At 32.1% G+C, this 12,671-nt stretch overlaps 1 protein-coding gene across 6 annotated transcripts in view; it reads right to left on the reverse strand.

Moving 5' to 3' along the window:
• Nucleotides 1-12,671, reverse strand: part of LOC149799245 (betaine-homocysteine S-methyltransferase-like) — a 25,110-nt gene continuing 12,439 nt past the window's right edge. For 3 of the 6 annotated variants that reach the window (XM_089958523.1, XM_089958524.1, XM_089958525.1), the window contains exons 3-7: nt 11,945-12,108; nt 9,742-9,845; nt 7,709-7,870; nt 2,488-2,693; nt 1-228 (exon numbers count right to left, since the gene is read on the reverse strand). In XM_089958523.1, the coding sequence (XP_089814649.1) occupies nt 69-228; nt 2,488-2,693; nt 7,709-7,870; nt 9,742-9,845; nt 11,945-12,108 (796 nt within the window). In that variant the 3' untranslated portion in view covers nt 1-68. Of the gene's footprint in view, nt 229-2,487; nt 2,694-7,708; nt 7,871-9,741; nt 9,846-11,944; nt 12,109-12,671 lie in introns of those variants that run through there. The other 3 variants (XR_016421121.1, XR_016421120.1, XR_016421122.1) reach the window with 3 other exon arrangements.

A 12,671-nucleotide genomic window follows, 5' to 3' on the forward strand; every position in this document is an offset into this window, starting at 1 on the left:
TTAGATTTGAAATTCTTTTATTCAACTGTAAATTTTATAACTTTTAAGAATGCAATAAAAAAAATATATCAATCACTCAAAGTTTTCACTTTTTTTATAATTTTGTCCTTTATTCTTTTTATGTCATCTGGGTACACCCGACAACAACCACCAATCCATCTGGCCCCCTGATCAATCCAATCCTCTATGCAGTCACTCAAGTCCTGGAACTGATTTTGTCCATAAAACCTAAGAAGAAATGAATATTATATCTACAATTTTTAATAAAAAAATGTTTTTCTTAATAAGATCAGATATTTACGTAACAAAACTCAAAAAGTGAAATGGTGTTTGGGCTCAAAGTAAACATTAAAAATTGTAAATCACTAGTAACCTATGCAGTATTACTTTAAACTTCAATGATACCACTGATTCTTGCTGACTGTAAAAAGTTCAATGAATGCATCCACAAGGAACATTGATCTACTATACTTCAACTAAGAGATTATGGTCCAACTGTATGTATTTCAAGCACATGTATAGGGATATTCACACACATGTTTAGCAACCAACAGCAATATGAAAATAAAATAATACAATGACAATTTATGGAAATATTGTAAGCGAGAAATAACCATTCAATGCTAAGGTGTGCTCTGGCTGATGCTTTCAGAAATCATTTCTAGTATATACAGGCACTTGTGTCATTTTTTAACTCCTGTTTTGGTAGAACTGGAATTTCAAAACGAATTAATAGGTTTCAAATTTTAAAATTTGGTTTTCCCTTGGGATTTTTACTTTTAAACTTTTTTCAATTAAATGTATAAACATTTCTTTTTAATCAAGTATTGCTATAAATAACATAAGTTTACAGTTAACTGTAATATGGATTAACTACAAAAAATGCATGTATTGTTTGATTTGTATATGAATTAACTACAATACATGTACTTTTTGACTTGTATAAGGATTAACTACATGTACTTTTTGACTAGTATACGGACTTGAATTAACTAAAATGTATGTAATTTTTTGTACTAGTATAAGAATTAACTACAATAGATTCACTTTTTGACTAGTATAAGAATTAACCACATGAACTTTTTGACTAGTATATGAATTAACTAAAAAACATGTCCTTTTTACTAGTATTTGAATTAACTACTATATATGTACTTTTGGTTTGTATATGGATTAACTACAATACATACACTTTTTAACTTGTATATGATTTAACTACATGAACTTTTTGACTAGTATATGAATTAACTAAAACTATAATTCCTGTGTTGATTTTACTAGTATATGAATGAACTACAATATATGTACTTTTTACTACAATATGAACTAACTACAATACATTTACTTTTCACTAGTATATGAATTAACTACAATACATGTACTTTTTACTAGTATATGAATTAACTACATGTACTTTCTACTAGTACATATATTAACTACAATACATGTACTTTTTACTAAAATATAGATTAACTACAATACATGTACTTTTTACTAGTATATAGATTAACTACAATACATGTACTTTTTACTAGTATATAGATTAACTACAATACATGTACTTTTTACTAGAATATGAATTAACTACAATACATTTACTTGTTTTTTACAAGAATATGAACTAATTACAAAAGTGTACTTTTTACTAGTACATGAATTAACTACATGTACTTTCTACTAGTATATAGATTAACTACATGTACTTTTTACTAGAATATGAATTAACTACAATACATGTACATTTTACTAGTATATGAATTAACTACATTACATGTGCTTTAGACTAGTACATGAATTAACTACATGTATTATTTACAAGTATACAAACTAACTACAATGTGTGTAATTTTTACAAGGATATGGATTAACTACAATACATATACTTTTTAAATGTATATGAATTAACTACATTACATGTACTTTAGACTAGTACATGAATTAACTACAATATATGTACTTTTTACTACTATATGAATTAACTACAATACATGTACTTTTCAAATAGTATATGAATTAACTACAATATATATACTTCTGGCTTGTATATGGATTAACGACAATACATATACTTTTTGAATACTAGACGAATAACCTACAATATATGTAATTTTTTACAAGTACATGGAATAACTACAATATATATACTTTCAGCTTGTATAAGAATTAACTAAAATACATGTAATTTTTGAACTGTATATAAATTAGCTAAAATACATGTACTTTTTTACTAGTACACAGATTAACATTTTGACTAGTATATGAATTATTACATGTACTTTTTGATTTGTAAATGGATGAACTGCAACAAATACATGTACTTTTTTATTAGTACATGGAATTAACTACAATATATATATTTTTTTGTATTTGACTTTATAAAACTAGTCTGACAGATAAATTCTGATTACATTTACAAGTATAAGAACTTCATAACATTTATAGAATCCAACAAAATGTTAAAATATCAAAGTATGCATTCCATTTTACCTTTTGTCCATGGCATCCCACAGTTCTCCTGAATTTGGCTTGACCAGAATCGGCTTTTTAATCTCAAGGTGTTCAATACTCTTTAATAGTGGAGTTACATACTGTGGACTTGTGCAGTTCAGACCAACAGCAATCACTTGATCAGACTGGCAAACACTTCTCACTGCATCAGAAAACAACTCCCCATGACATGTGTGGGAACCATCCTGAAGGTAAAAATCATCATTCTGATATGATATATTTTTCATGTATACCAAATCCAACTGAATGTACCTGGTACTCAAGTCCAGCTCTCTCAATATTATACCATACCCCTACCTCCTGATTTCAAATCTACAGATTTCTGAGGAAAACTCCAGATTATTTCATTATGTCTGTCGATTTTTATTACTCATGAAAAGAATTGTGCATAGATATGTCTTATGCAATCCACAGAAGCCATGTTCTATTTTATCACCTTTGAATATTGTTGTGATGACATAATTATTATCACACTACAAAGAATTTTATCTTCAGTAAATACATTGTTAAGTTTCAGCATAATTCACATCAATTTATGAATTCTTTTAACCCTACAACAATATGAAAATCAGAAAGTAAACCACAAAAAAAAAATACCCACAACAATAAAATTGTCAGCAATTAGTTTCAATCCCAAGAATGATCGCTGTGAATGCTGTAGCATCTCCATTCCCACCAAAGAAACTTACACAAGTGAACACCTAGCATTACTGTACCATATATACAAACATTAATTACCATCATTACATTTAAAAAGAAGGAATCAAGAAACATACCATGCAGCTTATGTGCTCTCAAAACACTAATTCAGAATAAATATGTTTTTTACTAAACAATGTTAATTGCCTTTTGAGATGAGAATAATGAAATAAGGTGTGATGTAAAACATGGGAAAAATAGTTGCCACATGTATGGTAGCTTGAAACAAGCTTATTTACAACACAATAGGGCATCGTTTATTTGCCAATCATTTGTTGGTGCTTATATAACACACATTGTAGAACATGGTTTATTTGAATTATATTGGAGGGCCAGTCCTTTTCACGCGATAACTGCAATGATAAGGATTAACTGTAAATTAGTCACACGGATTTTCTTGCTTACTAACTTAAGACTAACCTTTAGCTATTGTGCCGTTTGGCCGTAGCTGACCAGAATATGAAAAGAGGGCATGTCCTAGGGCAAAATAAGACATGTCACAGAGAGAAATGCATGTCTTTTGAGAATCTGATGCCTATTGGACACAGAACATAGATCAACATTTAGTAAAAACAAGGCTTAAAAATTGCTGCAAAAACATTCCTGACTGTAGGTCCCAATCTCCCAATTTTTTTATTCAATCCCCCTGAATGATTGTGATCTGGAATACTGTAATGATTATAGTCATAGTCAGGTACTCAGAGTGCTGTAATACATTATTCTCATATTCTCCTTTTAAAGTTTGTAAAGCGGTGTTTTTCTTATCTGATATGTTTTGAGGTTTGAAAAGATCCATCTGCTCCAACATTTTCCATCATATGACATCCACAACTCACACTGTAAACCATTTCACTTAACACCTGGCAGCATTTTCTTTATAAGTACAGACTGGTTTACTAACTAACTAGCTTATCAATAAAATGAATGTGTGTGGCAAAATTCACATATGAAGAAAGCCATGTTTTCTTGGAGATGGGTCATATACAGTTGCTATAAATAGCTAGTAAGGAAAGTACTCTTATGCTATTCTTATGCAGCAGTCATCTTTTTAATTATATTCTCAAATTTATATCAGTAGAATTAAAGAGATGATAATAAAAATGACAAAAACATTTTATTGCTTTATTTTTATTTTATTCTTTTACTGTAAGAAAAAAAACATAATCCATATACAGCCTAAAATAATACGTAAATTGGTGAAAATAAATGTAATAATTACCATATATACTCGAGTATAAGACCGTTTGCATATAAGCCAACCCTCAAACTGAACAGGTATAAACACTAAAAAGTGCATGACCTGCATATAAGCCCACCCACAAGATGCGTGAGGTAAGTTCTAAATGCATTTATTTAGGCAAACTTATATTTAATAAAAAATTAAATGTATACTTAAGTAATTTATTCAATTTTCTATTTTCTTATTGCTTCTGCGTAATTTGTATTTGTGCATAATCTGATCAAACAATGACAAGAATTTAGCAATCGCGAGTTGCTGTAACACTGCCTCTCCATTTTGACTTGATTATTTTTTGTTTGTGCATTATTGCATTGGACATTTTATATCAGTGCACCAGTAATTATGTTTTTACTTTGCTCTGAAAGTGTAAATACCTAACTCTTTAAAATGTAACCCCAGTATGACAATATAATGAACGACAATACAGCTTGATTTAATGCTCGCAATTAGTTATATAATAGCGCCACCACAAGTACATTGTAGGTTTGATTGCGCACTGAATTAAGCAAATCCCATGGAGTTGAATCATGGGCACCACTGCGCTAAACTTTAATAATATTTCCAAAATACAATAATGAAGTTTCAGAAATAATATTTTGAAAATTATGCTAATGCTTCAAAAGCTGAGTTGTAGTTTGCTTTGATTTAAGTGACCTTACACCATACCTGTCAACTTTTACGTCAGGAGGAGAGAAAAAAACTCCCAATTTTTGGGGTTGCTCCACACCTACCTCCAGATTTTATATCTTCTGATTTTTGCAAAAAACTCCCAATTATTAAATGATGCCTTTGATTTTCATTTCTTCTAAACAAGAACAGTCCTACATGTACTGTTATATCACCTGTGAATTATTGTTGTGACCAAATAATTACTTTACTAGAAAGAATTCACTTCTTCACTAAATAGCATGTTAATTTTAAATAGTATTCATGTAAATTAATGATTTTTAAAAAATTCTACAACACTACAAAAATACAAAATAAACCAGAACAAAAAAAATATCATCCACAATTAATTTCAATCCCAAGAGTGATCACTACGAATGCTGTAACTCAATATGCTATAGCACCATTCCCATGAAAGAAACTCACACAAGTGAACACCTGGCATTTTTATACCGTATATACCAATGTCATCAAAAAACTAATTCATAAAACATGTTTTATAATAAACAATACTAAATGCTTTACGAGTTGATAATAAGGGAATAAGGTCAGATATACAAAGAGGGGAGAATAGTTGCCACATGTAAGGTACCATGAGGCTGGCTATTTTGGTACCTTTAGTTCAACAGAATTGGGAATCCTTTATTTGCCATTCAACAGAATTGGGAATCCTTTATTTGCCATTCAACAGAATTGGGAATCCTTTATTTGCCAATCAACTGCTGGTGCTTGCGTAACACACAATAGTGTAGAACACGGTTTCTTTGAATTACAACGGAGGGCCAGTTGTTTTCACAACATAGTTGAATCGATAAGGATTAACTTTTAAACAGACATGCTAGCTTTCTTCCTTGTTTAAGACTAATCTTTAGCTTTTGTGCAGTTTGAATACAGCTGAAAATAACATGAAACTAGAGCATGACCTGGGGGAAAATAGGGCGCATCACAGGGAGAAACAGCGAGTCTTTTTGCGAATTTCAAGCATAATGGACCAAGAAGATCGATCAATATTTAATGAAAACAAGGCTTTAAAAATGCAATGAATGCCAGGTCCCAATCTCTTTTTTTAATTCTGTCTCCCTACTTGGCTTATGAAAAGTTCATAGGTATGCCTTACATCCCCATTTTACAAAATTACGATAATCATGCTATTATGGAATAAAGGCAATTACACATCAATGTATTGGTATAGTTGCTGGTCAAAATTCCCTCTTAACACAAGCCAGTTTCAGGGTTTTAATGATTAACTGGCCTGTACTGCTGACGCAAAATGAAAGACAAATTCACCATCAACATAGGAGATGCCGAAACATCAAGCTTTCCATTGTGTGGAAAGTTATGATGTCTGTTCAGTGAAAACACAAAACTAAAATTGATTGATGTTGATCTTAGCTGATCTACATGAGAATTTTAGCCTTTATATTATTACCACTCCTCCCAAACATGTAAATTATGCTGGTTATGTACCTTGTACAATTAAACGTGCATACCTTTTTTAAAATAGTACCTCAATTTGTAGGATTGGTTATAGCATTGAAAATGAGTAACTCGTGAGTGATTCAACATAAATGAAACAGCTAATAAGGACTGTCCAAAATGTTATCTGGAAGAATGCAATTTGGTCAAAACAATGAATAAAGCAAAATCTGCAACTAATATGATTAGGAATAAATAAGGATTTAAGTGATGCTATACACGCTTTGCACTGTGTTAAGTAGTGTACATTATAGTTCAGCCTGGTCTCCCGTCTAAACTCAACCAGTCCATGAAATATGAAGTCTATATTTAATATTGTGCACTTGCAAATTAATAACAAAATCAATCATAGTACTTTGTAACAGTTAATAAACGTTGGGTTGCCGAAAGTTTTTTTTTTTTACATGCCTATGTCATAGGACACGGAAAAAATTACCGTTTCGTGTTTCAAGATTTACAGCTATTACAGTAGTCAACAAAAATATCTAAAAACTATCAAGTTTAGACACTGGCCCGCCGATAAGCGGACACCTCTTCTCCCAGGCCTTTAATTTTTCCTAAATTATTTGGCTTATACGCAAGTATATATTGTAAGCCAAAAGCATAATGGCTGGAATGTATGTTATGAATGACTTGGAGAAACCTTATATATCAATACCATAACACATTTTATTAGATGGGGGAAAAAGAAAGGGTGATCTTGATTGACATAAAGAGGCAATATTGTGCAGTGGTGTAACACAGTAGAAGCTTCAACTGGTAAACAACTGGTATATGGTTTAAAACTTAGTTGTGGAAATAGAATGTAACTTACAAGATCTTCCTTTTTATTTATATTTTGTCTTTCTATGGGGCTGAATTCTAAAGGTAGCAGAGAAAGTATCATAATAGTTACATGATTGGGTAGTAATAATAATAATAATAATAAGGAGGACTTTGTATAGCGCCTAATCTTTAGAAGCTCTAAGCGCTTTACAACATTAGACATCAATGCATTCAGTGGAGAAAAAAACATGCTTCTCTGCTGATGAGAACTTCTGCAAGAGACTCCCAATGACTTAAGATAAGACTGACATTGTTTCTATTTCCAGAAAATCTGGATCACTTTGAAAAGATTACCTTGCATGAAAAAGACACTGATGCCTCAGCAGCTGGGAATTCCTGTAGCAGCCTCACAATGGCTTCAGCTTCCTGCAAGACTGGTATTGTTTCTATTGCCAGAAAATCTGCACCACTATCAATGAGAGCTTTTACTCTGGGACGATGCCAGTCAACAAGCTCCTGGAAATTAAATATAGCAAGTGATATCCTTTTAAGCAAGCCAATCTGCTCCTTTGACAAAAATACACATCTTATTAGATACTACTTTTATTTTAATATTGGTAGAATTTGTTATCATAAATTACGCAATTCTTGTGATTTTTGTAAATATAGATCTTTAGAAAACTTTCAAAAAAATATCTCAAGATATTACAACGTTATAACAGAAAAGTAGGGGTCCATAATCACTGGAACTGTGTTATAATGAGAACAAAATGATGTAGCAGCAAACTACAGTAATGTTAGAATGGCTTATTGTACTAAACCGTGATGTTGTGGGAATAATATTTTTTAATAGCATTTTAAAATGGAAATACAGGTAACCACTGATTTACACAATTTTGACTAATGTAAAGTTTCGTATTACAAGTTTTCATGTGATTTTTTTAAAAAAATTTTGTTTAGCAAAGACTAAAAAATAATAATTTGTCAAAACAAAATAATTAGAATTTGCAATCAGTTAAAACAAATGGTATTAAGGTCAACTAAATTATGTATATTTCAATGAAAATTAAAAGGCACAGAAACCAAATTTTTTTAATCATGTGGTTTTGAGTCGAGACAACTCCTGGGAAATGACATGCTGTAAAAACACATATATATACATAGCCATTTTATCCAACTATCACACATGGGGTATATAAACAGCACTCTCATTATAGCGCTGTGCATGATTCAGATGGCATACACCAACTTATAGTGGGACCACATTACAATGATCTACATTATACAACACGCCCTTGCTATAAGGTTTTGCATTATAACACAGTTCTTGTCGTAACACAGGTATAGTCATGGATCCATGATTCAGTAGTAGAACTATACATATAGCTACATACACAGTACTACCTCATCATGGGGCCCCTGAGTGGCAGAGTGGTCTCACCATTACGGATCTTTGCCATCTCACTTCTTTCCACGTGGGATTGAGTCTCAGATTCGGCCAATGTGGATATGTGACAAAGCTTGCCAGTAGTGTCTCATGGGCTGGTGGTTCTTTCTGGGGTTTTCCCAGGTTCTTACTCCACCATTTATACTGGATGCCATGTACAGCCTATCTTGTGCTGAAAAATGGCATTAAACACTACAACAACAACAACTCTCTCATCATGATACTGTGTGCTTCACAATCAATATACTAACTTGGAGTAGGACCATCTTATAGTGAGGTAAATGATATAGTATTCCATTGTTATAACACTATGCATGGTTCACATGGAATATACTGCATTATAGTGAAATCACATTATAATGAAGTACATATATACTGTACTCCATCATTGCAAGGCCTTTCATTGTAACACAGTTATAAGAGATATGGTCATGAATCCCATTTCATTTTTCAGTAGTAAAATTATGTATTATGTATTTCATGGTAAGGTAGTCTCACTAAAAGGCAGTCTACTATACGACTTCTACTGACAGCATTATAATGAGGTAGCACTGCATCATATACTTCACTATAAGATGGTCTCACAATAAAGGGGAATACTCTATGTCTCTCACCGATAGCATCATAATGAAGATGTATGGTACATATAATTTTACTATGACTTCATGAAGTGGTACCAACAAAAGTGTTATATAATTAAGGGCCTTATAATGAGGATATGGTGCAATTTATTTACCCTCACTACAAAGGCGATGTTCATTAAGAGCAGAATTCAAGTAAACATAATTTTACCTGACCAAGGTATGTCAGTGCATTATGTAATGGCAGGCCTGGGTCAACAATGTTCAAAGTTTTATACACTGGTAAATACTATAAAAATATTATTACATTATCTGCATTTAGTATAATCACTTGGGTTAGATTCTGTATAGATGAATACCTGACTGGTTATTTTCTCTATGTAGATGCCTGTGTATTCAGACCCATCACACAGACTGGCCCCATAGGGTCCTACAGATCCTGCCACCAGCCCCTCTGCTTCACCTGTATAAAGAAAATTATGGATTTGTATGGATATCACTCTTTGTAATTGACCTAAAATTTAAGGATTTGTTGGTGGTTGAATTCATAAATATATAAATACTATTTTCTTCTTTAGTTAATCATATTTTCTTGGGTACTTAAACTGAAAGTTAAAAGCCAAAATGAAATCCATGAAAATTAAGATCCACTGGAAAAAAGACAACTTACAGCACACAAATCACAGGGATTACATAATTTCTAATGTTGGAATTTGTTTTCTATGATTATATAATTAAAAGAATATATGCTCATAATGAAAAGGTCCCAATATGGGATATCTAAAATGGCCATCTTTTTATCCCCATGGCAAAAACGTTTGGAGGAGATGTAGTGTTTAGTCCATTTGTTTACGTGTTTGTGTATTCATTCATTTGTTCATTATGCCCAAATATCTTACATCCTATTTCAAAAAGACTAGTGAAAAGTCACAAGTCATTGCATTTCAGGAAGTGAAATTCTACCATACAAAAACAGGTCACTGTGGTCAAATGTCTACACTTGAGTGACTTTGTATTTTTTTGGTTAACTACACCCTCATTATCTAGGACCCTTATTCATGTAAACTCATGAATATTGGTATCAGATACATCTCAATAAAAGTAACTCAGCCATAATAAATTAAGGTCAATGTGACCTAATTTTCATACAGGAGTGACTTTGCTATCTGTCTGTTACACCCTAAATATCTTGGACCAGATTTTACATACACCCATGACACCAAATAGTTAACAATTGTTAATGAAATAACTTGCCCAAACCAAAACTTTGTCACTGTGATGTAATATTCATATTTGTGTGATTTATGCATTTTAAACTCTTTGCTGTATCCTTAATATTTTGTATTTCAATTACACTTAAAATCTGGTATGCAGACACATCTTAATGACGTAAACTCAACATAGAAAAAATTAAGTTAATATGACCCATTTTTATGCCTGACTAACTTGTATTCTCATTCTCAGCAATCCATTCATTGAACCCTCAATAACTTTGACTATAGGTGTCTGGTATTACTGATATACTGCAGTATTTTTCTAGCGGTGTTGGTGTTGTTTGGTTTAATGCCATTTTTCAGCACACATGGCGGCTAGTAGTAATGGTGGAGTAAGAACCCGGGAAAACCCTTGAAAGAACCACCAACCCATGTGAAGCTACTGGCAAGCTTTCTCACATACCCACATTAGCCGAGTCCGAGACTCGAACCCAAGTAGACAGGTGAGATGGCAGTGATCCATAACAGATGGTGCTTTAGACCACTCGGGGATTTTTCCAGCGGTATGTTCCAATGTACTTTATCACTGAATCAGTACTTCAATAATTTCATCTATAAGGAATGTATGGAAATTCCCAAGCTATCTTGTTGTGAATTTAATGATCATGTTTTCATTTTACTTGACAAAACAATTAAAAAACAGCTGTATTTGTCACAAAGTAATTTTGCATATTACAAATTTAATTATATTTATGATCCATTAATATTACGTTTGACTTCTATTAATCAAAGCATTCAAAGTCATATCACTAGAGTGATTCATATTAAGTCATGCTAAAATCCAACAACCTTTGCTCTAGTTAAGAAATGGAAACATAAGATAGAATGACAGACAATCAGGGGACATCACTCCTGTCAGTACTAATATAAATGACTAGAAATCTAACTCTTTCAAGCCCACATCAATATAAAGCTGCATAATATAACAATTACCAGCAAGACCAAATTCTTGTTGGAGAGAGAGACATGATAACTATAGGGCTAAGTCATCTTTGGCAAGCAGGGTGCAAAATCATGTTATCACTTCCATTCAAAAGAGTTTACTGAATGATTAACCGTTTTGGTCCTATGACATGAATGATTGATATAGTAATGGTTTTTGTTTCAAAGATTTAATATTGCAAGTAGGATTTCCATGATTTTATTTCCAGATTAAATTTGAACAATTCTATGATTTTAGCACGAATAGCGCTCATGATAAGTAACCAAAATATTTATTGTTTTAACCTCCTAGAAAAACGTACTCTAGTTTAAACATGAATACATTCATTTATTTCTGGAGCTTTACCAGTTTCCTTGCATATTTCCTGACATGCTCTGCGTGCCAGTCTGACGCCATTTTCCATGACCTTTACAGCTTCATCTTTAGTGAGACCTAGATGACGCTGAAATCCTTCAACCCATGCTTGGTATGTAGCTGTGAAGATCACTTCTGCCCCTGCCAGCAAAAAACTAAATCAGATCATAATATATAAGTCTCAAATGAAACAATGCAAAGTTGTAAAATTAAAATAACAATGCTCAAAGGACACAGTTCTAAATATATTAAAGCCTGTCTATAATAATTGTCAAAGGACACAGCTAACAGAAACCATAAACCCTGCCAACAGCAATGCTCAAAGGACACAGCTCAAATACAATAAACCCTGTCTATAATGCTCAAAAGACAGAGTTCTAAATACATTAAGCCCTGTCTATAATGATGCTCAAAGACAGAGTTCTAAATACAATAAGCTGTCTATAACAATGCTCAAAGGACACATCTCCAGATATATAACCCTGTCTATAAAAATGCTCAAAGAACACAGCTCAAATACAATAGACCCTGTCTATAACAATGCTCAAATACAATAAACCATGTCTACAGAAATGCTCAAAGAACACAGCTCAAATACAATAAACCCTGTCTATAATGATGCTCAAAGGACACATCCTCAAATACATAAACCCTGTCTATAATGATGCTAAAAGATCACAGCTCAAATACAATAAACCCTGTCCATAATGATGCTCAA

This window comes from Sinohyriopsis cumingii, chromosome 5 (genome assembly GCF_028554795.1).
Source record: "Sinohyriopsis cumingii isolate HCF-2022 chromosome 5, ASM2855479v2, whole genome shotgun sequence".
NCBI lineage: Eukaryota > Metazoa > Mollusca > Bivalvia > Unionida > Unionidae > Sinohyriopsis > Sinohyriopsis cumingii.